This window comes from Ahaetulla prasina, chromosome 5 (genome assembly GCF_028640845.1).
Source record: "Ahaetulla prasina isolate Xishuangbanna chromosome 5, ASM2864084v1, whole genome shotgun sequence".
Taxonomy (NCBI): domain Eukaryota; kingdom Metazoa; phylum Chordata; class Lepidosauria; order Squamata; family Colubridae; genus Ahaetulla; species Ahaetulla prasina.
Window position 1 is genome coordinate 27,210,984 of NC_080543.1, and position 26,464 is coordinate 27,237,447.

Here is a 26,464-nt window from a genome sequence, read left to right on the forward strand (position 1 = left end):
ATTTTACTATCCAAACTGGGTGGGAAAATTTAGGCTATGGAACAGGGAGAGCAGCTGGGGAGAAGAGTTTATCTAATTCAGAATAAAAAAGAGGTTTATGGAAGGATGTGGAAGAAGTAGCTGCAGACTGAGAACTATGCAGCATGGTTCTAGCCCAATGCATTTAACACAGGAGGTAGTGATGTATACCACTAATAGGCAGAGTTTTACCTCCTATTCCATAAACCATATCCTAGAAGATGTAGAGAGTTAAGGCAAATGAAATAACTTTTTCACAGAATTACATTGTAGAATTCACAATGGGATGTTTAAACCAATATGCTGAAGCTCAGATCACTATTAGCCATGATGGCCCTAAATTTCCTTCACAATCAGAAGTAACAAATGTCAGATGCTAAGAAGCAGAGATAGAAGAGAGAATTTCAGTTAAAAGACATTCTATAGCAGGCCTGTCAAACTGGCGGCCTGCGGGCCGGATGTGTCACATGCAGGCCACACCCACCCCAGCTCCGCAAGGTCAAAAAAATGTCATGATATATTATGATACGTGATGCAATCGAGTTTGACACCTGTGTTCTATAGGTTCTTCCATTAAGCACAACATTAAACCAGGGGTCTCCAACCTTGGCAACTTAAGACTTGTGGACTTCAACTCCCAGAGTTCTTCTTTGCTTTGCTGGCTGAGGAATTCTGGGAGTTGAAGTCCACAAGTCTTAAAGTTGCCGAGGTTGGAGACCCCTGCAATAGACTATCTGGATTTTGGTTTGATCAGTTGCAGGTAGGAACTGCAGATGTTACCAGATCTATCATTTTGATCATGCATGTATTGTTACAAAGCAGTTTGTTTTCCTTTGGCTCTCTTTTCATGCTTCATTGCTTCATTGCCCCCTTTAAATATATCTGCCTTCTATAGTTAAGAAATGTACTGTCCTTATCTCCCCTCTCCTTTTCTTTTTCTTCGGTCTAATTTTGGCAGGATGTATTGTTACCCAGAAGAGGGGAAAAAAGAGCAGCTAGGCTCTGTTATGATGTTATGTTATAAACATTACACCTATTTGAAGCAAGCCCAGCTAGCAGCAGCTCTATAGCAGATGAGGCCTACTGCTGTCTTTCCCAAAGTGATTGTATCCAGACAAAGAGTGACTGACCTGAAACAGCAGATGAGAGAGCAGAGCATACAATGAACAGTGCCTATCACAACCAGTAAGACGTTTTGTCTCGTTGCAGAAAAGGTATTCATTTATTGCCATTGTCTGCATCACAAAAGCTTACCATACGCTCTTCAGCCACCCCATGAAATATAATCGGGGAAGAGCTGCAAATCATTTTGTGTGGGCTTTGTGTCCACATAGTGGCATTTAAGACTCTGCTAACTGCTTTGTGTTTAAATCTGAGGGAAGCTGGCCAAGGACCAGGATAGAAATCCAAGGAATCACTGAGGGAAAGGAGAGCAGACACACTGCCCCCTTTGTCAATATAGCGAGAGGTAGACAAGGGTGAAAGTCCACAGATGACTATGAATATCTTATTTAAAATGTGGCGGGGTACAACTTCATAGTCTGCCTGTTTTGGAAACTGTTTTATGACAAGTTCATATCCACTGAGAGACAGCTTGGTGTAAGTGATTAAGAAACTGGGAGGCCGCGATTTCTAGTCTTACCTTAACACAAAGGCAACTGGGTATTTGGGGCCAGTTGTTCTCTATTAGCCCTAAGAAAGAGGCAATAGTAAACTACTTCTGAAATCTTTCCAAGAAAACTATAGGGTGGAGGCAATTGTTAGGAATCAACACTGACTTACACACACACACACACACACACACACACACCCGATTGGGACAGTTTATAAGTTCTCTGCGACAACACATATACCCATCTTCACAAACGCCACACCCTTCTGACAGCCATTTTGAGAACAGGATAGTTGCTCCCCCCCCACCCCATAGTAGACATTTTCTTAAAGGATTAAAAATACCAACTGGGACCTCTGCTTTATTTTGTAAGTGAGATCCCTTCTTCTTATTCTTTCCAACTAATTGAAAACGGCCTCTACGCTGGCTGAAGCTATGTTTGCTCTGAAACACTCATTCTTTTCTAGTTTTTTCTTAAATCAAGTAATGGCTATCACATTTCAGTCCTCTCCTATGCAATATCCCTACTACATTTAATATGAGAAGATAAACCAGTACTATGCCAAAAGGAAATCAAACTCAACTCTGCTCTGACTGCACATGTAACTTTACACTCTGATCAAATTAGACAACCAACACAATGAGTGCAGGTGTTTTTCTTTGGCACAAATCCATAGCTAGTTCTTTTGGACTAAAAACACAGAACAAAAAAGGGATGCAATACACCAAATTGTAAATGAATAGGGTTTTGGAGATCCAGATCATGTTTATCATTTACATGATGGGGGGGGAAAGGCAGCTGGTTTGCACTGAACTTCAGGTGCTTTTTGGTGGGTACATTGATTTGAAAAACCTTCACTGTCTTAAATTGGAAGTGATGTTTTTGGTTTCAAGATAAGAGCATATTTATGCACATCCAGTTTTTGCTCACCATTGGAATCAAAGTACCAAATGACTTCTCCATGTGTTCTGTTCCATAGTAAGGCACCCACAGAACTCACTAAAGCCATGACGAGAAGGATGCAAAACAAAATGAGAATCTGCATATTGGTAACTTTTTCTACATTTGATCTCTTCAGTGGAGCTTTGGTTGAATTCTGGAAAGGATCAGCCACAGAATTGCAAATGATTAATTGTGCTCACAAAAAAGAATAATAAAAACAAGATGAAATTACAGCCAGACATTATGAAAGACTCACATCCATTATTAAAAACAGAAGCTGTGTTTCTCTTTATCCTTTCCTTCCAAAACAGCTATCAATTTAAAACACAGAATGCCACCTGCTTTGCGCTAGTAGCCAGTCTTCTCCAATCCAGTGACTTCCAGGTGTGTTGTACCAGATAGTTCAACACATCTGGATAGCATCAAACTGGGGAAAGCTGAAATAGACATACTAAGGGAGAGAAGACTAGCTGTGTTCACACAACACACTTAACCAGATCAGTTGCAGACCTTTGGTTGCATTTCCACAACGGTCAATCTTTTGGGTTTTTTTTATTGCTTATGTTGACAGTAGATTAATTCATTAATCAATGAAGTATCTTCTGGAATGCAGTTCATGAGATAAGTGATTATGCATCCCTGCAGTCTGTAAGTAGTAGCAGAATGAGCGTGATCTCCTTTAATTAAAGGAGATAACTAAAGACCTTGCTGTAATTGGAAACACAATCCCTAATTATTTTAACATTTTAACTATAACTTGCCATTTGCTAGCCAGTCTATAAAGATTACCTATCTATAGCTCTGTGTGCACATACATACATATACTCTGCAAATCTAGTTGCATTTTCTCCAAAAAGTTAAACACCGCCGTCTTCTAATTTCTACAAACTTCTGCACTATTATAATCACAACTACTACAGCTCAGACTAAGAGACAAACAAACATGTAAGATGTATAATAAATTTGCCAACTGATGCAGGAAAGTTATTATGCCTAACGTTACCATTTTTCAAGGCATAATTTCAAATGTTGTTTTTAACTTGTAAAATCCTACATGATTGAGAACTTCATTATCTCGCTGACTTAGTATAAACTTGTGCATATATTAGCATAAATAGGCAACGTCCTATTAAAAAGATATTACATTATGACATCAATGTTCCTTCAGAACTATGGAGTGCATTCCCTCAAGACTTATTCCCATGTTTTCTGCTTTAGAAAAAGAATTCAAGCTATTCTTCCCTAAACCAGACCTGATCAATCTGAGCTGGTTTTAACACTGATATTTACTGTTTCCATGACATTTTTATTGTTTATGGTATGTTTTATTTTTTAATCTCATTAGCCTAAAATGCTACATAGGCAAAAAAAAAAGTTGATCTAAGTGTTAAAATACCCAAATAATTAAACAATAAAGATATACTTGAAATCATTGCTGGACTTTCTAACAGAAACATGTTAAGACTTACAAACAGATCAACAGAACTTACCTGCATAAGTTTTGTGTCATGTCCTGTGTAGACAACTATTCCTAAAACCCACTGAGTGTTCCTTAATTGTGCACCTCTTAGTAAAATCTGATCAGGTCCAATTGGAAGTGGACTGATGAGAAAAAAAGGAAGGTAGAAGTTTATAATTTAATAAATATATATATATATATATAGGTTTTTGTAAATATACTCATTAGAGCAGTAAAAGTAGTTGTAGCTATTTATTTTATTTATTATACAAATTTATATAACCACCCAAGTGGCTATACAGATAAAGCTGACTCTATATAGGTGAAGCCAGGCAGCTTGCAAAATTTAAAAAATCCATCATATAATAAAAATCCATTTAAAAACCCACCCCAATGGCAGCAACAACACAATCAAATCAGCTACTGCTATCATTACTGATAAAATACTATCATTTCAAAAATTTCCTTATGACCTATTTTAAAAAATATCTCATGGTGACATGCAGTTAAAATGCAAATAAAATCAATTTAAAAATCTAATACGCAATAACCTAAATCAAAATCAAAAATTAAAAGCAGTATACTACAAACGCCATAGGAATAAAATGCCATAAATGCAGTAGAAAGCAGCTAAACTACAAGACAAAGGCTTAAGAGGATCTATCATATTTTCATCATCATCATCTCCTTTTAACAACCCCATAATCTTTTGCGGGGTAGAGTCTGGGCAACTGAATCGAGCTAATAGAGTGTTTACTGGCCGGATGCCCTTCCTGTCACCAATATGGAGTTTTGTTCAGCAGATATATTCTCATTGTGCCCAGAGAGAGAAATATCTGCCTTTACCTAGGCTCGAACTCCCAGCCTCCTGATTGTGAGGTGACAGCTCCACCTGTAGGACATCGCACCACTCCAGGATCTATCATATTTTACCCATCACATTTTGTGCTACTTGAAGTTTCCAGACAGTCTTCAAGTGTTTTTGTCAATATTTCTTATTGACTCAATCAATTCATTTGGCATCATTCTGTCAAACACTAAGGATACGTGGTAGCACTTAGGATTCAAACACCTAACTTTCTCTGGGTTTTACCTTACGTTTTTCTAATAGAAAATAACTCCCATTTAACAAAGAATTCAATTAACTGTTTTATGGTTCATGCTGTTTGCTACACCCCATCACCAGATTTCATGCACAGAGGAATATTTTGAGAGAATTCTAGTCATGCAAAAGTTTGATGGGGGGAGGGAGGAAATACCAGTTGCTTTCATATCAATTGAATACCTTTGATTTTCAGGGCGGAGATTTCCAGTGAAATCATAGAGATGACGATTAGGCCCTTCACACTCTATCTTCCCAGACATTTTCATCAAGTCTTCTTTTGATTGGAGGTTAGCAGTCTGAATCAATCCCTGTATAGAACCAAGCCATAGATATATTTGACAAAATATCTATTCTCTTTCACAAATTAGAAACTTATCTTCCTAGTGGAACCTCTAGCCTACAATTTCCAGCTTCTCTCAACATGGACCACCACAAGAGGAAGCTTTTCAATTCCCTCAGAACTTCAGAAACCTCACCAGTACAGAGACCTCCCACTCTGGCTGCTGTTAAGTCATTATGCCCTGATTTTATTCTGGCTAATGGAATGGTACTTTTGCCCATGCTGGACCTCCCAGCTGTTTCTTTACTTTGGAAAGAAACAGATGAACGTTCCTCCTGTAAAGTATAAGATTATTTTTGCTTTTCAGTGACAGCTAGCAGGTAAACTCTCTGAAAGCTCCTAAAAATGCCTCTACATACACTGTCCCAAGCCACAAATGTTCCTATGAAAATAGGCAGGATATGTAGACTAATTCTAATTTCCTTCATTGCCAAGAAAAATTCTCAGTCTAAGCTATGGTTTAATAAAAAGCCAATGCTCAATGAACCAGACTTTAATATAGAAAATCCAAAAGTCCAGACAAGATACATAATTCTGAATAATGTGGACCTAAAACAAAAACAGCTTTGTAATTACAACCCTGGCAATGATCTTCAAGAATGATTTCCCAATATGCCTCATGCCGTGTTGTTTTAAAATTAACAAGCAACCTTTAAATCAGAATATCTCAATCTTGGCAATTTGAAGACATATGGACTGCAACTCCCAGAATTCCCCTTGCTGTCTGGGGAATTCTGGGAGTTGAAGTCCACAAGACTTCAAGTTGCCAAGAGTAAGAAGCACTGGTCTAGATGCCCTTTTATGGGGGGAAAAAACCAATATTCAGATCTCCATCTTCAATCACATCACACAACTAATATTGCAAGAGAGCCCAAGCTATTTTCCAAGTTATCACTTCATCACTTTCAAACACCAAAACAAAATTTAATTTTACCTGTCGTATTTTAAGGTTTGTCTCTCCATCAAGATTAGCTGTTTCAATATAACACATTGCCTGAGGTTCACTATAAAAAAAAGTAACAAAACAATCATCTTTAAAGATAACCCTGAAAAAGAAAGGGGAATGGATTTCCAGAATCCTTATTTTATTCAACTACTGATTTCCCCCCCCCAAATTATTATTATTATTACCCAAAGAATTTAAATAATCAGACTTTTTTTTTAGTAGGCACACATTAAAAATATATATAATGTCAGAAAAAGCACTACCTCAACAGCATGCAAACTCTGATGAACTGAGGCCTTTATTAAGAAACACAGTAAGTAAAATATACCTGACATTTTTAACATGAGGCTGTGTGGTGGGGGCTAGAGGAGGAGTCTACGCTCGCCCCTTATTTTAAAAAACACTTGTATCAAATTTAACAGATTATTTTTAATCAGGATGATGATGCTTAGTTGAAATTCTACTCAGATTTTGCCATCCTTTTGTTGTTGTTGTTGTTGTTGTTTGGTTATTTGATCATTCCAGCAACTCAGCCCTAGCTAGCTTTTATAAAGTTCCGGTAAAATTGCAGAATAATTGCATTGTCTTAAAAGAAGGAGACACTTGATTATCAGTTCAAAATGCAAAAATGTGTATTTCAAGTTTTAATTTATTAGGTAGATCAATACGAACATCTTGCCTCTTTCAAACTTCTACATCTCACATCCAGCACTAATTATGACCAGACATTTGTGGTATAAATTTCCTGAGGAAATTTTCACAACTTCCTCATATTATTTTACCATCAGAAAATATACTTGATAGGTAAGAAAGTGTCAATCATTCTTTCTGTGCAAAGAAAGGTCAAGTTTTTTTAGGGAGGAACACTGAACTATAACAAATCCTATATTACTGAATGAATAATAGATGATGAGAATTGTTGGAGACCCAGTCTGGTATAGCAGTTAAGGCACCAGCTAGAAACCAGGAGACTGTGAGCTCTAGTTTGGCATCTAGTTTGACAAAGTCAGCCAGGTAACTTTGAGCCAATCACTGTCTCTCAACCGTAGGAAGGCAGCAATGCCTTTTATATTTTTTAAAACCTTATTTATGCATATCCCATTAATTTAATTATTGCTATTTATTTGTCATCATGAAATGTTTAAGTAAATGTATATTGACAGTCAAAAGCTTTTTTGACTTGATATTAAATGTGCAGATATTTTATGTGTGTGTGTGTGTATGTGTACCTAGTTTAGAAACTTTTGAATCTCAAAAAGAGCAAGCATTTCAAATTTAAAGTAGAACAGTTTATTCCCAAGAAGAAATCTGTGGGCACAATCCCTTGCATACCTCACAGTTGGACTATCTGGAGGAGGTAAACAGCTGTATTTTCTGATTAAGGAAAGACCTAAAAAGGTCACAGAACAATAACATTCTCCAGTAAAATGCACTCACCAAGAGAAAGAAAATTCAGAGAAAATGGTAGAGAAGCAAACTTTCTCCTCAGAGAAAGAGAAGTTTTAAAGTGACCATAAAGCGAACAGGAAGACAGTTTTAAAGCTAGTTTTTCTTTCAATCATGGACAGTTTTAAATTTTGATACTATTCAGAAGTGTGGCATTAGCTAGTAAGGTTGGGAAGTATTTGTTTTCTTTGCATGCTGCCCATTTCTGAAAGAACCTATCCATTTGGGCAAAAAATAATGTAGAAATTATCTTTTGTTGGAAATGTTAGCTTTGTAAACATTCATATGTGCTGTATCTCATTTAACAGAAGAAGATAATGTGGAAAATTTGAAAATCTGTGATTTCATCATTGTAATATTTGTTGGAATATGTCAATGTTTTAATTTTCTACTATTAATTTTAGGTACGTTTATATTCAACAGGCTGGTTAGCAAGGGGCTAAAATCAAAATAATAAACATTATCATTATTACTGAATGATATAAAGTAAGTGAACATAGAATTAGGTTTTGTCAATGCCTGAATGAGAAATTGTTCAGAAATCTGCAGTATTTCACCCTAAAAATGGGGGGGAAAACAATTGCAATGCTAATGCTAATCTTCCTTCTCATTTGGGTAATTTATTAAGATTAGCGTAGTGTGCACCAACCTTTTGGACCCCATGTTGTAAATAATATAAAATGAAGCGAGGGAGGAGGAAGTACAGTCTCATCCTGTGGCTTACTGATTTTTAAAATTGCAAATAATGCGCTTTAAAACCTCAGTTCAACAGAAGTCCAAGTTCACATACATTCAGGGATAGCTGACCTGGTAGATAAAATGATCATGTCTGCTGGGAAATGCTGCCCATTGGTGACCTTCGCAAAGTCTCCCACTGCCACCTGGTGAGCAGCGGCAAGAGTGCAGCAGAAATAGAAAAAAGAGAGACAGAGAAAGCCCAACCTACAATTAGTTAGCTAATTACCAACGAAGGAAGAAAAGAACAGGTTGCTTACCTGAAAACTGAGGTTCCCTGAGTAGAATTCAGAGGGTGAATTCAAACTGATGAAGGTCTGAGCCTGCGCAGAACTTGTGTGTGAAAAATCCTATTGGGGTTTTTTTCATATGGCACAATACTTAATGCATCTGCCAATTGACACCACCACCCCCATTGAGACAAAAATCACTTTTGCACCCAAAACTTCCCCATGTTATTCATCTGATGAAATGGCATAACTGCATTATAGAGTTTTAATTCGGAAGTTGCTCTGGTGAAATTTCAGCCTGTGTCACTTGGAACAAAAATGATGCAGAGTCAGTGCAGGTAATTGCTAACTTAGATACCAGGGAGTCAGGTGCTCACCTAGGAGAGTGCCCTAAAATATACCCACAGGTAAAGAGGACTGAATAGCAGAGAACTGCATGATTCTTTGAAAAGCGAGACAAATTCATGAACATCTCTACTTTTTTGACCTCTGTTCCTCACTACACACTCCTCATTTCCCTGTTTCTTGCCTATTGTGGTAGAATGAGGGTTTTGTTCAGAGCAGGGGCGATTTAGCCATTACAGAAAAAAATAAGCTCAGAAAATAGTGTGAGGGTTAACAACTTTGCCTTGATTGGGTTAAATATAAGTTGAAGTAAAGAAGAGCTTTCATAGGTTTTTAAGAATGATATCAGCCCTTCAAGGTACATGAGGTCAAGAAACAGGGACTACCATTCTTTTTAGAATGTACTTTTATGCAGTTAAAATATTATTATTACAGAATCTTGAAGCACATCAAAACCTTTGAAGAGAGCTGCTATTATAAGCCACAGACAAGAACAGAATCTTTTGTTGAATACAGACTTCTATCTAATTTATAGTTTCTCGGTTTAAGTGTTATCTTGTACTCTGCTTCTATAATGGAGTGATTTATGACAACCATTAAAGCTTAGAAACTTGCAAATTATCCTTTATCTGTATGTTTGCAGCCTAAGGAACAGGATAAACTGGCAAAAACCAAAGCCTTGCTCAGTCACGTTTGTTTTGAAAACAATTTGGTCAGCAGGTAATTTTCTCACTTGCTGACTGTATATTCAGTATGAATATTCATTATATCATAGATGGAGCACTTTGCTTGACTAAGTGGACAACAGTCAGTTTTCCAAATACTACAAAACTGAGCACTCAATAAAAGGGTGGGAGGAAGCTTGTATAACAAGACCCAAACACAATGTCCAAATGATGTCCTTCAAGCTACCACCTTTATCACAACTGCTAACCAAGTTTAAAAACGCAAGGGCTTATTCAAGCAAGTAATATCTAGCTCGAGTTTTCAAGTTTTCCAATACCTTCATTCTCATAGCTACAGTTTTAGTTTCATAGGTCCTAAAAGGGATTTCTCATTAAAACCTTTCCTATTTGTAAAGACCACATCTTTCTCCAGTTACTATTGTGTTTTCAGGATGTTTGTAAGATTTGGTGTGTTTTTGTGCTTTGGATATGGATACCCCATTTTATGATTAAGCCATATTAGAAGCTTAGCTTGACTAGCTATGCAAACTGTCATTATCTTTTACTGAACAGAATTTCAAGGACCTCCATCAGAGAGATTTAAATTATATCCTTTCCCAGTCTCTCTACACTCTACCAGAAACTTCTAGAGATGAACATTATGTGGAAGCCCCATTGCCAAACCATGTCTTAGAAGGGTTTCTGGCTGCTGCTCCTTTTTCTGAAGGCCAACCCAATAATAGGAGACAAAAGACAATGGACAATGATAAAGGATGGGTCACATTCACAGGAGACTTTAAAAAAAAACACAACCTGGTAAGTAATCAAGTTCATCTTTGTTATGATTTCTGGGATAAACATTGATGGGAGAATTAGAAGATTGATACCTGGAGATGGACCAGTGACAAGAGATGGGTGTTATTTCTAAGCTTCAACATAATGTAATTTTTTCTAAATGAAATTAGAATATGAAGACTAGGTTTTTTTTAGAAAAAACAATAAATGGCCTGGATATGAAGTTATGTTATCATCATCATATATGTATTTGCGTGTGTATGCACACATACATACACACACATTACTATCACTGTTATTTTTGTGTTTCACTCATTTTTCTTTTTTGTTATTAATTGAAATGCAATAAAAATAAATAAAGCATATAGATTGCTAAAACTTTGAGTAGAATTAAAGAGGCAGTTTCCCATGGTATTACATAAAAGCTCAAGTTTCCAGTGACTGAAGAGGTCTACTCATTAACATAGACAAAACAAAGGAAAAACTCCAGGCAGAGACTGGTATCATTTTCAGGGTATGCAAGTTATGCATGCCTTTGAGAAAACATTTAATCTTCATGTGCAGAGAGAAAGAGAGAAAGAGAAACCTGGATAAGATCTTGAGACGTGGAGATAACTGACAAATCCATAACAAGTCCACAGGAGTGTAATGCAAACAGATTTTAACTCAGTTAAAAAAAAGATGACCCATCAGTAAGAGAAGATCAAATTTCCAATGTTCAGCAAACTTTAAAATGTTTACATTTTGATGCATAGCATTTGAACACAGAATACTTTTGGGATGTATCTAAAATGCCTTTTATGTCTTCTGGTATTTGGAAGTCATACCCTCCAAGTGTCAAAAGGAGAAGGTTAAGTTGCAAATATGGGTAAACTTTCCTTGTTAGATAGAAAGGAGGGATAAACAATACTTTGTTTAACCACTATGGAATAGTGAGGATGTGAGTTTAATGTAAACAGCGTGGGAATAAACTAAGCAATAATCCCTTCCATGATAACTGAAAGATACCTTGCAAAGATTCATGGCTAAAATAAGTTTTAATGAAAAACAGTGTACATTCAACATTGGGTGGAGACATCAACTGACAGATCAAAACATTTTCCTGCTCTTGGAACAGACAGAATCAGTCCCCAAAACTCTGCATTATGAAAAAGAAGAGGTATGACTCTGGTCTTCCCTTCTGCTGATATGCCGTAGCTAGTAATATCCATTGAAGGCTTAAGGAATGTCTTGAAAACTTGGAGCACTTTTAGAAATGTGAGAAGTTCTAGAACATTTATCTGTGGGTTTTCTCCAGTCAGAATTCCCAATTACAGCTATACTGGAAATAATCTCAATATCTTTTAAAGAACTATCTATGTAACCTAAGAACTCAGTTCCAGCATAGCAAAAGGCACACCCACAAAAATATTTATCACCCTTGGAGAGTGGTAAAGCATTTTGGAAAGGACTACAGAAAAGATACTCGTCAGTGAATGTAATGAAGATATCACAAGTGAAGTCAACACATGCCCACATGAGTATAAGAATCATCGTGTTAATTGCTGATATGGGCAATTTGAAGATGTATATGATGTGACGTTTGCCACATTCACCATCAGTAGTTAATGTGTCCCAGTTCAAACAAGGAAGACTACGCTTTTCTGTCAGAAATTACTTGAATAAATTGGATCACTAGCCCAGTTTTTCTGACTTTTCTGATCTTATGTCAGAAAGCAAAAAGAAATAACCAAGTGAATTCAGAGTTCAAGGTGCAACAAGGTACTATGTTTGAATAAAGGACCATAATGATCCCTTGAAGATACAACTGCATGACCACTGGAGCTATACAGTCTGCCAAAATCATGGAGTACTGTAGCTAAATCAGAATGCCTCAAAGCTGGAAACATGGTTCCCTTGAGGAACCAATTAAAGGACTAAAGGAAACCAACAATTTTCTTGTGCAACTGAAATATGAGTAATAGACATTAGTGATGTCCAACAACTGCCAATAAAACTTTCTTCCGTAAGAATGAAAGGGTAATCCTTTGACTATGAATAAAGGCTGTAGCTGCCTTCACCATGCTGAACTGGTCTTTTTCTTTATAAAATAATGATCTGTCAATGAATAGGCATAGTAGTCTTATTCTTCCAAAACAACTGAAGAAGTTTGATATGAAATCCTCTCTACTGCGGTATATACACTGTGAAGTATTCAATGCAATATGGAAAGATGCATTGTAAACTGTTGGTGCTCTGTCAATTTGTAAACTGAAAGATTGCCCTCTAAATAACAAATGTTCGGTCCTAGCTCTAAATTCTGAGAAAAAGCTTAGGAACTTAATCATATATAATATATAAAGCAGAGGCAGCCAACACTAGATTATAAGCCATCAATATGTGTTGATATATTTCATCTACTAAGCCAAGTTCTGCTTTAATATACTTTAATTTGGAAGCATTTATAAAGAAAGCAGTCTTCTCTTGAGCCTGATAAAGGTTATCTATATGTTTCGATGTATGTGGTGTAGAGGGCTTATGTCATAAATCCTCATAAGCCATTAGTGAGGCCAGCAAATTGCATTTCCACAGAAAGTAGGAAAGAATGACAGAAAGTAGGAAAGAATTAAAGTAGTGAGGCAGGAAACAGTACTGTTCAATCACACGGAACTGCTGTGTAAATATAGAGCAGGTGCACTCCATTCTCAAGCCTGGAAAAAAACAATAGCCAGGAGTCCACTGATCAGAAAAAGCAAGAGAAAAGATTCAAATCCTGGGGCTGATAGATAGAGGTTTATTTATGCAATCTATACCAAGCAGATATTCTGTGCATTTATACCTTACATTTTGTCTGCAATAAGCTAGGTTCTTATCTTTGAGGATCATCAAGTCTGTTAAGTATCAAACATTATTCAGTTCTTGAATGGAACTAGGGTCATTGTCCAAATGGAAACTCTTGAAAATTACCAGGAAGTTTCAATTAGTTCAGAGTGCAGCAGCTCCTTTATTGGCTGCATGGGCGACCATAAAAATATCACACCAATGCCTGTCCCCACTTTTGTGTATAAGGACCTTGTCATTATCTATAAAGCCTTTTATGACTTGATGCCAAAATATCACCAAAATCTTCTTCAACTAAAATCAATCTGTCTGGTTTATTTGTCCCGGAAAAAACATAGACAGTTCCTCATTTCCCCTAAGTACATTCCATAGAAGGTTTTGCTTTTTAATGACCTTTAACACTACCATTAAGTTGTAATTAGATAGTATAGTTCCTACACATTTGAACAGCTTCCTGCTTAAAGTGAGGTATCTGTCCTTGGTATGGTCTTCCAGAAACTATTAAAACAGGAGTAGATCTGGAGATCCTAAAGTGGTGCATGTCACCCAAGGGGGTTGTAATTATGGATTTATGATTTAATGAGTTTTTATTTTCACCATGGACATTTTATTTTTATATCTTCATTACTCCAAACTGCCAAGTGTTTCAAGACTAGAGCAGGTAAGAAATCCAATAAATAATAAATTCAAGGAAACTATTGTGAGGAACTGCCAGGAAAGCAAAACATTGGAAAAGACACAGGCAATGGTTCCTGCCAAACGTTTAACTCAAGAATGAACCAACAGAGGTACAGTGTGCAAGCGTAGACTCCCATTAATGTGAATCAAGTAGAACCCCTTAAAGAAGAATGATGGCTTATGTACTTGTCACCCCAGGTGATGTAATAGACAGCTGCAGAAGCAATAGGGAAGGGCTTTGGCAACATGGAGTTTTCCAAGAGAGAGGCCCAGCTTAAGAGACTGCACAGTCCCGAGTTGGAGGGAGGAAGAAGTTCAAAGTCACCATACCCTAGAATCTCTTCATATATCTAGTAGCTTAGAAAGTTCTAGCCTTAATTTGGTGATATTCTATCCAGTAGGTATAAGAAATAAAGAACTGAACTTGAATGAAACTTGCTGGGGAAGAGATGCTGCCTTGAGAGCCAATCAGATATTTGGGATGGGGAGCCCACAGCTGCATAATAAGCAGATTAAAAAAAAAACTCAGGAAGGATCCTCCCTAAATCCTCCCAAATCCCCCTAAAAGTGGAGGATTTGTACTCTTAGCCTAGCAAGATTCTGTTAATGTAGCTTTACAATAAATTAGAATTAGCTCATCCAGTAGTGTTTCCTGTCAGGGTGAGACTGACGAACACTTACCCTCTTCATAGAGAAAATTGCCAGGTTAAGAGTTGAGTAGTTCTACCTTTTCATTGTTAATAGTCACCATTTTTTTCTTGTATCAGTAGAAAAATGTATGCCGCTCAGGGGTGTCCCGTTGGGTTCTTGAGCCATCTAAGCTTGGTTGTTTTCTCACAGATGTTTCATTACCAAGCTAGGTAACGTCATCAGTGCAATGGCAAATGGGATTTGTTGGCTATTTATTATATAGTGGCCTGCCAGTCCTGGTGGTGGTGTGGCACTCTCCATGAGGACTCCTTGAGTATTGTTTCTTCCATAATTGTTTATACCAGGGACAAGTTCTATGAAGTGCCCCCTCAGACCAGGGGCCACCTAGTTTTGCATGGTGCCTGGATACCATGCATGCATGAATGGGGGTTCACTCCCTTATATGACCTGATTCCTGGCAGGCTGCAGACCACTACCAGTCTGTGGATCAGGGGTTGGGGAACCCCTGGTTTATATGGTATATTGTTTCTCCCCCTCTCCTTTTATTAGAAGATATATGAAGAAGCACTTTTTATTGTTCTTGGCATCTTTTGCTAAATATTTTGAGCATTAGTTTTTCTGGCAGCATCTCCTGAATTCTGGGTTACCTCTATCTACCCTTTCTTGGCGATCTGACTCCTTGCACCTCCATGGTTGCATGGTCAGAAGGGCATAACTGTGTTCCACACTTCCCAGTTACAACAAACCTCAGTCCATCAAGCTGCAATCCTGAATAGGTTTAATTAGCATAAACCTAGGTTTATACATTATACTAATTTGAACAGCATAGCCATATATGGATTTCATTTGGAAACAATAATCTCATTGCATTTATTTATTTTTATTATAATACTATAGAAGATAATTTTACACCTTCAAAATTCAATTTTCTCTGAAGTGTTGATATTTTTTCCTTAGTTATCTAAGGTACATCAAGCATTGCTTCTTGTTGAATTTTATTTATAGTGGTCTTTACCAATCTCTTTCTACAATGGCAGCCACGATGGCAGGATTTTCCCAACTGAAAAAAAAATTGCCTTTTCTAAGTGGCCTGTTTTAAATTCCCTTCCTTTCCGGATTCAAAAATTAGAATGGTCCAAGGGCTGAAAGGAAAGATCGTCTCATATCACCCTTCCCTCCCTTTCAGGAGACATACTTTCTTGGTGTTACCTTATACAGTTAATTTCATGAATTGGTTTACTGGCTCTCTTCCTCAAAAGATTTAAGACATGCATTATTAATTGCTTACCAGAATGAAGATTTAAAGCCTATAAATCTGATCTGCATCAAAATGTACTATGATGCACTCATATGCACAATTATAGCCAGACAATCATGGCCTATTCCAGGATCTGTAATTCCATTCCTCATTTTGTTTTCTCCCTCCCTGTGCCAACATTTTATGTCCAGTATATGTAACCCAGCCCTATGTGACCTGTTTTAGAGTCCCTTTCCCTTTCCCTTTCCTTTCTTCTCCTCTCCTCTCCTCTCCTCTCCTCTCCTCTCCTCTCCTCTCCTCTCTCCTTTCCTTTCTTCTCCTCTCCTCTCCCATCTCCTTTCCCTTTCCTTTTTCCTTTCCCTTTCCCTTCCTTTCCTTCCTTTCCTTTCCTTTCCTTTCCCTTTCTCTTCCTCTTTCCCTTCCTTTCCTTTCTTTCCCTTCCCTTCCCTTCCCTTCCCTCCCCTCCCCTCCTTTCCCTTCCCTTCCCTTCCTTTATCCCAGTTCTATTAATTTAATTCCAGCTAAGTGAATACAGATTTTGGGCAAAGGGACATGGTGTTGTTCTAAAATTGTATGAGTTTCTAAAATCTCCTTTTGTTTATGGATAGTATTATCTTCCCTGCTCAGAGAATAAAATCACTAATTGTACATGAGATTCTGAGATAGTCAGAAAGAAATAATAGAAGCCATTTAGAAGTTTGACATCATCTTCTCTATACTGCCACACACAAGGAGCTATGTTTTGTACATCTACATTATTCAAAGGGATATACATTTATACAAATAAGCTTTTCTTAAGACTGACAATGGTAATGAATACACAATGGGAAAAATATTCAAATATGATTCACAGTGCCCAGCTCTAAATATCCAAGAAGATCAACATCACTTATCATCCCATTAAAGATTTGCAAATTCCCAGAACATCTTAAAAATAGTTCTTACCTCCTTCCACATGATATCCTCCCATGTTCCATTTCTTAAAACTGGGGAAGGGAAAGAAAAATGTAATTTTTTCCCCTTTAAAACCAAAAGTTAACATATGACAAGAACTCAGAAGGACCGGGTTAGAGGGAGAAGGTTAACTGAGCCCTAACTTGATTCTCTTCAAAATGCTCAGTGGACCTGAAAACTATTTTTGTCCATCTATCTTAGTATTTTCTACTTTATGGACAATTCAGTGATGCCTTCCTGATGTTTGAGATAGTTTAGATAAGTTTATGTGAGTTGCTTATAATCAGAACTCCAGCTTACCCAATGTGAACTCAGGAACTTCACCATATGCTACCAACAGACCAATTTCCAGGGCTGTCTTTTCTTCATTGAACTGGCAGGGAAGGACAAGGCAGCATTCTTAAGAGTACTTCTGGATAAATCTTTCATTGGCAATCAAAGCTCCTTTGCAAAATTTTATGAAGGATTTTCCTCTTGTGCTTTACCATAACTGTTTTCCTCTTGTATTCTTTCTTTCCACAAAACATGCATTAAGGCAAGAAAATGGCATTGCTGCATATTGATTTCTGACTGGCAGAATCAAGAGCCGCCTCTGAGTCAGAAAACAGTCTTTGTTATTCCATTATTGGTGAAGTAGCTAATGTATTGTGCCCTTTTCTGAAGTTAATTTGAACTTTAAAAAATGCTCCTCAGTTTCTCCCTACAAATTGAGAGTCTAGTTTGTGAGTGGAGCAATTTTTGTATTCTCAAACTTTCATTGTTAACGTTGTGTATCTTAAATAAAAAATTGCAGCCTGCAACAATATTGTAATTATTACTGCTCTCTTAGACATGGATTGCCATATTAAAAACCATTTAAGAGAATTGATCTGAATATACTGAAATTACTTAGAAAGTGGCATTCTATGTCATTAAATTCAGTACGCAGAGTCCCACAAATGAAGAGTGGTTAGTGAAATTAATAGAACTAGCACCGATGGCAAAATTGACTACTTTGGTAAAAGAAAGACGTTTTCTCTGCTTTTTTACTATATGGGGACCACTTTTGGACTTCTTGCATGAGAAAGATAAAAATGAAGTTTTGGGTTTACAGTTTGATCATTAGATTTGTTATGATTGTACAAATACGTGTATTGTTAAGGATTATGTTTAATCTTAGGATAGGTGATTATATTGCTATATAGTTTTAGGTTTTTTTTTATTAAGTTTGTATATTGTTTATACGTTTTGTTTTAATTTAAGATTATTTGTATGTGTACTGAAAAAAGTCAGAAGTCAATTTTTCTTTGTATTCCCTCTTTTATTTTTGTTACTTTTTAACTTTTTCCTCTTTTAATCTCCTCCCCCTCCTTTTTTAATCTTTTCTGTTTTCATTACTTTGTATTTTATCTTTCTTTGAAACTTAATAAAGCCAGTCTGTCATTAAATTCAGCGATAATTTCCAGATAAGCATAGTGCCCTGTTGTCATTAAATGCTTCAGCCCAATTGATGTTATTTCTACCCACATGGATTAGACAGAAGAGTACAATATTAAATTACAAAACTAGTGATATTAATCGCTGACTAGCGATAAATTGTTTCTCACATTCATCTATTTAGAACTGAATTACTGTAGCTATTACTCTAAAAGGTACAGCAAACAATTCAGAAGAACATAACTACAGGGCAAAGGTAAAACATTATTAAAACAAATCAAAGCATGATATGACAAATACTTATGTAATTTATAATAAAAGTCACTTAATGAAAATTAGCAGCCTTTAATGTTCACAGTAAGAAGGCAAGAGATACAACTCTCAGTGCAAACTATAGAATTGGGAGCTTTCTCCCGATTATTAAACTTGGGCATCACATTATTCGCAGTTAGCTGTAAACAAAACATTAATAAAACCAAATATAATTATTCCTCTAAGGAGGCTATAACTCTTCCTACCGTATAATTTGTATGAGAGAAACTGAAAAGGCCTTACCTATTGTTTTCTTTTTGTTCACTGTACTGTCAGCTTTGTGTCTTTTCTGTTGAGAAATAAAACAAGCAAACATACATTTAGGTATAGTCCAAGGTAAACTGAATGACAGACAGAAAGATTAAGACAAAACATAAAAGCTTCATTAGTGTTTCCAGTATGTGTTAATAGCAAAAGGAAGCCAGTTTGGTTAGTACTTAAGACACCAGGCTAAAAGCCAGGAGACACCCCAGCTTTTCATACCATTTTAGGGTATTTATTTATTTATTTATTTATTTATTTATTTATTTATTTATTTATTTATTTGATTTTTATACCGCCCTTCTCCCGAAGGACTCAGGGTGGTGTACAGGCAAGATAAAACAATACAATATACAGATTAAAATACCATTTAAAAAACTTATTTAAATTAGCCTAAAATTAAAAAATTCCCATACTAAAAACCCCGTTTAAAAATTGATAAAAAATAAAATTCATAAAAAATGAAAGCCAGCTACGATCAGTCAATCTCATTCAGCCTAAACACCTCATAAGGTTGTTGTTGTGAGGAAAATAAGAAGAAGGAGTATTGTGTGTGTTAACTGTTATAGGATAGGATAGGATAGGATAGGATAGGATAGGATAGGATAGGATAGGATAGGATAGGATAGGATAGGATAGGATAGGACAGGACAGGACAGGACAGGACAGGACAGGACAGGACAGGACAGGACAGAATAGAATTCTTTATCAGCCAAGTGTGATTGGACACACCAAGGAATTTGTCTTAGGTGTATATGCTTGCAGTGTATATAAGGGGAATAAAATACATTGATCAAGAATAAAAAGATACAACTCTTAGTGATAGTCAAGGTTACTAATAAACTATCAAATCGTACTAGGAAACAAATAAAAACAATATAAATTGAAAGATACAAGCAACATGGTTATAGTAATAAGTGGGAAGAGATAGATACTAGTAAGGAAGAGAAGACTAATAGTAATACAGTCTTAGTAAATTATTTGACAGTGTTGTGGGAATTAGTTGTTAAGCAGATTGATGGCATTCGGGGAAAAACTGTCCTTGTGTCTAGTTGTTTTGGTATGTAGTGCCCTAAAGCGTCTTTTTGAAGTAGAAGTTGAAACAAGTGATGTCCAGGATATGAGGGGTCTGTAGATATTTTCACAGTCCTCTTTTTGACTCGTGCAGTTATTTATAAAAATAATAAAGGTAGATATAAACAAATAAATAAGCTTTTCTCTCGTATGCATTAGTATGAATCCTTCTACTGGTAGTCCTTGACTTACAACAGTTCATTTAGTGACCATTCAAAGTTACAACAGCACTGAAGAAAGCGATTTATGACTATTTTTCACACTTATAACCGTTGCAGCAGCCCCATGGTCACATGATCCATATTCAGGTGCTTGGTAACTGATTCATATTTATGACAGTTACACTGTTCCGAGATCATGTGATCACCTTTTGTGACCTTCTGACAAGCAAAATCAATGGGGAAGCCAGTATTAACTTAACAACTGTGGTGATTCACTTAATAACTGTGCCAAGAAAGATCATAAAGTAGGACAAAACTCACAAAATAACTATCTCACTTGGCAACAGAAATGTTGCCCTCAACTGCAGTCATAATTCGAGGATTACTTACAGTTCAAGATGGAACACTTTTTAATTCATGTATGCAATGATTAGCAAACACATGTATTATGAAGAAGCAATCTTCAATAATACTGAGGAGATTTTTGCTTACTTCTCTTTGCTCCCTCTTCCCTTCCCTTCCCTTTCCTTCCTTCACTTTCCCTTCCCATACTGTCTGCTCTGACTGGTATCATTTCTGTAGTATCTCTTATAATGAAGTTTTTCATATAAACTACTATTTGTTGTTCTAGCTACCAGATAATGTTGAGGATCGCCCTGAGGGGTTTTTCCATGAAAAATGCTTGGATCATCTTCTCTGTTGAATCATTTTCTGGGTCACACAATAGGGCAGGAAATGGTAATCTATAACCTTCCAGATGGTTTAGATACAATCCCAATTCCCATCAACCCAAGCCAATATAATCAACCCTGGTTGATGGGAATTCTATTTCAGTAATATTTGATATTCTGATATACTGAATGTCCAATATACTGAATATCTTCAGTAATATCTTCACAGCTTTTTGGCTAACCTAGCATTAAAGCAATTAGTACAAACAATGAAGAACTGACCTTTTGTTCCATTTCTGCATAGCATAGCAGAATTTCATACATAAAATTCTAGGAAACTTTTCTTTATAGCATGTAAACCTTTCCATATGTTGCAATATTATCCCCAGGGAGGTTCGTCATAATTTTGAACAGTCCCTAAGCGACCAGTCCTAAGTTGAGGACTACCTGTAATTATTTTCTTCATAATTACTATGTACTACCTTGAAGATAGTGTACTATCTTCAAGGTAGTACACTCCTAGTTTATCTTACTATATTGTTATTATTTTTTAAATTAAAAATATTATTTTTAATTTTAATCTTCACTATCGCATTGTCTCAAAGTGGAGCTACTATTAAAGTGACTTGAGTAATCATGGAAATTAAGTAGTTTTATACACCTGAATGTTTCTTGCTATATTGCAAAGGGACAGACATTTCTTCCAAAATCTAAATTTATACTCACATAATCTTCTATGATTTCTTTGATGCCAGCAACCGTTAGAATAAATAGTAATGGCACCAAGGTAGTATATCTTCCAGTTGGAGAGACCTCTGGAATTTGCTGAAAAAGAAATGTATGTATTTAGGAAAGTATTCAAAGAAAGAGGGTGGCAATGCTGAAGTAAAAATATATATTACAAAATAAAAGTAGTGTCATCTCTTAATTTCAGATGGGAGAATTTAGAGTGGGCAGATGACTGAGAAATGTATTCTTGTCTTCTTCTTTTTTTTATGTTGCTTCAGCATTTCAGTCCCCCTTCTGTGCTGATTTACCTTGCCAGGGATCCAAAGTCAGAAAAATATGACTTGACAGAATCATTTGGGCAGAAATTTATAAAATATTTAGGATATAAACATCCTCTACCTGCAGCTTCTCTAAGTGACCCTGTCCATGCTAAGAAGTGACATTAGCCTATAACAGTGATGGCTAACCTTTTTATCTTCGTATGCCAAAAGTGCATGTGCGTGTGCGCAACAGCGCACGCGCATGCTGGCACCCATAATTCAATGCACGCCTCCTGCCCATGCACGTATGTCCCCCATGCCTCCCGCGCATGCGCGCATGACCCCCCCATGCTCCCCCAGCCCCACATGCACGTGCATGTGTCCCCCATGCCCCCCATTTTGGGCCTAGTAGGCCACCCTGTGGCCTCCTGGGCCCAAAAACAGGCTATGTGAGGGTGCACCGCACCCCCCCCCGTGCTCCTCCTCGCCTCTGCATGTGTGACCATGACCCCCATGCATGCCCATGTGAGTCTATAATACTGGGGCCTAACTAAAGCAACTACGTTGGATTATGCGTGATCAAGGTTCAAAGCTCTACTCAGACCAAATTTTTTCTACAGTTAGATTTCTTGATGTTGTTAAACTGCAGCACACATCATCCCAGCCCAGTTAGCAATCAGAAGTGATAAAAATTCTACTCAGTAACAAACAAGGTCCCAAAATCAGGAAATACACGCACCAAAAAAGTATCAGAATGTACAAGATTGATTCCTGTTATTTTGTTAATTAATAAGTGATTCCTGATTGGCTGGGTTTACTATTAAATGACTGCTGCCTTTTTATCTTCTCTGACCCCATATAATTCTGAGCTTCAGATTTCCCTATATTGGAAAATCCAAATTCCAAGTCTGCTTTTGAATAAGATTGCTATTTCCAATATTTCTGGTTTTCGTGAAGATTGGTTTTAGTTAAGATTGCTATTTCCTGCTTTGATACTGTCAAGCATAAAAAGTTTAAGGTTTCCCCTGTCCAGGTATAACTGACTGAAGGGGATAGTGCTCACCTTGATTCTCAGCTGAGGCAGACTGTGTTGTCTGAAAGATGCTTCTGTCATCATGTGGCCAGCATGAAAATACAGAATGCAGCAACCTTCCCGCCAAAGGACTACCTATTTATCTACTCACATTTGCATACTTTCAAACTGCTAGGTTGGCAGGAGCTGGGGTGAAGAACGGGAGCTCATCCCATTGCATGGCACTCAGGTCTCAAACCCGGGCTTTTCAGTTGTCAAGCCATTGTGTCTTAACTGCTGAGCCCTCGTGCCGTCCCGTTGTGTATAACAATAGGCAAAAAAGCATTATCGTTATATTTTCTAGGCTAACATTCAATTTACCAATACCATTATGATCCAGCATAAAATGGACAAATGATCTACATACATTTATTGGACTATACTGAGTTCATCCTGCATGGTTAAAGTATATGCATACGCATTGTGAAACTTCATTACTGCTACAAGACTTGGTAGTCATAGACTGTTCACCTGCCACTGTATTAAATTAAGCTATGCATACAGTTGTTTTACTTCAATATAGACATACCTGCAGTAAGGCAATGAAGAGGAAGAAAGCATTTGCAGCTTTTCTAATCTGTTCATACAGGAATCGAGGTAGAAATGTCACCACGCTGTATTTAGCTGTGCTGTTTTGAGAAGCAGAATAAGACATTGCTTTAAAAGGTGGGAGGAAATGAGACCATTGAGCTAAGTGATTTATCTGTGAATTGAATCATATCGAGGTAATTAGATGATTGCTTCAAATTAATACAATCACTTTTATTTAATGGTTGCTCTTTCTAGCATTTATATCTTCGGCTTTTACACATTGCCTCCTCAGTTTTTCTGTAACTGTCTTTTCAGGGCTTGCCAAGTCCAAGAGCAGGGATTGACAAATTATATCACTCTAGATAGACTAAATCAACTAACTAAGCCCAGGAAGAAAACAGAACACATTAGATCTAAACTGAAAATCATCACAGCTAACCCAAAGAAACCAAGTAATGTCCTTACTAAACAGCCTCAACAATTCTGTGGCACACAGAGAAGAGGTTTCATTACTATCACTTTCAAATCCTATAGATATTTACTATCAGAAAATCTCAGTGTTCTACTACATTAATAGTGAAATAGGGGTCTTCATCCTTGGTTTATTCAAACAGAGATTTTCTAATTTAGCTTTTCTAAATCTGTTGTCTCAGATTTGGTTTTGTTAGTATTTGTACTTTAATTAACAATGAATGTTTCAGAAATAAATATATACTGTATATATATAGCAGTTCCCATTCTCAAGGCAAATATATCAGAATTCTGCTTTGCTTCCATTATGGATGGATGATTAGAGCCAGCAGACTTTTATGTGATAGCAAACCATAACAATTTAAAAAATGCATTGTAAATGTAGCAAGCAAAGTTCAGCACAACGGACAGTTCTTTATGAGATTAGAACTTTCTCCTACACATTCTGCATATGAAACAGCAGCTCAGATCAAATTCTCCTCTTTGCCACTGCCTGTAGGACCCAAACACTATATGACATGAACTGCTATCCACTGATATATATATTTTTTGGTCCATGACTGGTGGTTTTGAAAATAGAAAATCAACTGTGAGTGCTTCTGCATGTTACCTGATGATAGAAAGAACTGGTTGCACGGCATTCATAACTTTTAGTTACTGCTTTGGGAAATCAACTTGAAAAAGAACAATCCTCCAATGACATTTTCAGCAAGCGTTTTTAATAGAAAGCACAATTTTACTGCAATAAATCCCAGGTAACTATAGACTGGGTCCTGGTCCAAGAGTTGGCATATTTCATCTTTCTCCACTGTAATACTGTCTTAACTATAATTTATATTTTGGCCTTCTTAAAAATTGTCATTCCTAATTCTGTTTTTCATTCTCAGAATCCTGTCTCAAGGTTGTACTGACTCCAATAACATGCTCAAAACAAGAATAAGAAAAAGAAGAGCAAAGTCACAAAAGACTAGTATAGATTTTTTTTAAAGAATGTAGAATGAAAAACATAGCACATAGCACATAAGAGCTCATTTATATATTGTCAATACATATGGCACACCTATATTGTTCAGGAGAAATACTATATTGATCTATATTTTGCAGCACAGGCCCACACAAGTCAGTTTTTGATTTATGGAGTCTACCTGGATAAGTCCCTGCAATTTTCTTGGCAAGTTTTTTAGAAGTGCTTTGCCACTGCTTTCTTCCTTGGGCTGAGAGAGTAACTGGCCCAAAGTTACCCAGATGGCTTTGTGTCCAAAGTAAAATTAAAACTCACGAACTTCTGATTTCTAGCCCTCAATCTCTACACCAAACTATCTCTATTATGTTTCCCTAATCTTTTATGAGTCACCAAAGAATGCCAGTTTTTACAGCAAGACAGCAAGACAATTACAGCAAGACACTGAAAAAAATACATCCATGATTACTGTATGGCACTGAAACAATTCACACATTTTATATTAATATTTTTAAAACCTCAAAATTAAGACATTGCCAGGATTCACAAAACCAATCTAAAATGAGATAACTTGTTTGCACTAACAACTCTTTGCAAAAAAAAAACTAACTCAGAATCTTTGTTTTTTATTTTCCATTCTTTCTTTCATCATTTTAAATGTGCAATGCACATTTATCTAATCTAATCTCTATGAAGGCTGTGTTTTGCATTATACTGTGAAGAAGTACAGGCTAAACTCCTTTTCCCCCCTGAAGATTTAGGACACCGTATCTTCCAACATTTTCAAGCACAAGTGCAGACAAGTTACATTTTAAATGAGAAGCATATAGAAGAATAGTTTGTACTGGCAGATTTTAAGAAATAAGCGCAGTCCATCATGTGCTCTAAAACAGAAAATACACTTCCAATATAGGGAAAGAGTTATGTTTTTATAATTCAGAAAAGAGTGTGAATATATAAGCTAGAATAGTTAATTGATCAAATGCAGACAATAACATCTAAGCACATTAGCAGAAACATAATACATTTTGTTCATACCGTGAGACTTCCAGAATCAATTGGAGTTGGGCAACTTCTAAAATAAATTTAAAAAGTTAAAATCATTCTTACACTACTATCAAAGTCAAGCTGAGACTATAGTGGGATTATTTTTTTTGTTGGACTTAAACTCAGCCAGCAAATGAGCAGAATTTCTGCTAGAAGGTGATAGAGCTCCAACAGCAAAAGCCCAAAGTACAATAGGCTAAAAATATTACTCAATCTAGAGATGGGGGAAAATCTGCCATGGACTTTAATGGGAGACACATGACATGATCCACCAAATCAACCCCAATAAGAAACATACGGACGTCGAAGTTGTGAATGCTCCAACACTGGAAATTTTTAAGAAAATGTTGGATAACCATCTGACTGAGATGGTGTAGGGTTCCTGCCTAGGCAGGGGGTTGGACTAGAAGGCCTCCAAGGTCCCTTCCAACTCTGTTGTTATGTTATGTTATGTCTTTGTAACAGATGCATCTAAAATCATGTAATAGAGAAAAGTTG

At 36.6% G+C, this 26,464-nt stretch overlaps 1 protein-coding gene across 1 annotated transcript in view; it reads right to left on the reverse strand.

The window, feature by feature from the left end:
• The window catches only part of ATP8A2 (ATPase phospholipid transporting 8A2), a gene marked incomplete at its 5' end in the record, with an annotated part of 398,725 nt that overhangs the window by 343,014 nt on the left and 29,247 nt on the right, over positions 1-26,464 (reverse strand). The window contains 9 exons of the mRNA XM_058185167.1: positions 2,562-2,727; positions 4,064-4,175; positions 5,318-5,445; positions 6,412-6,481; positions 8,677-8,750; positions 16,992-17,032; positions 18,972-19,017; positions 21,622-21,720; positions 23,486-23,585. Coding sequence (XP_058041150.1) covers positions 2,562-2,727; positions 4,064-4,175; positions 5,318-5,445; positions 6,412-6,481; positions 8,677-8,750; positions 16,992-17,032; positions 18,972-19,017; positions 21,622-21,720; positions 23,486-23,585 — 836 coding nt within the window. The remainder of the gene's footprint in view (positions 1-2,561; positions 2,728-4,063; positions 4,176-5,317; positions 5,446-6,411; positions 6,482-8,676; positions 8,751-16,991; positions 17,033-18,971; positions 19,018-21,621; positions 21,721-23,485; positions 23,586-26,464) is intronic.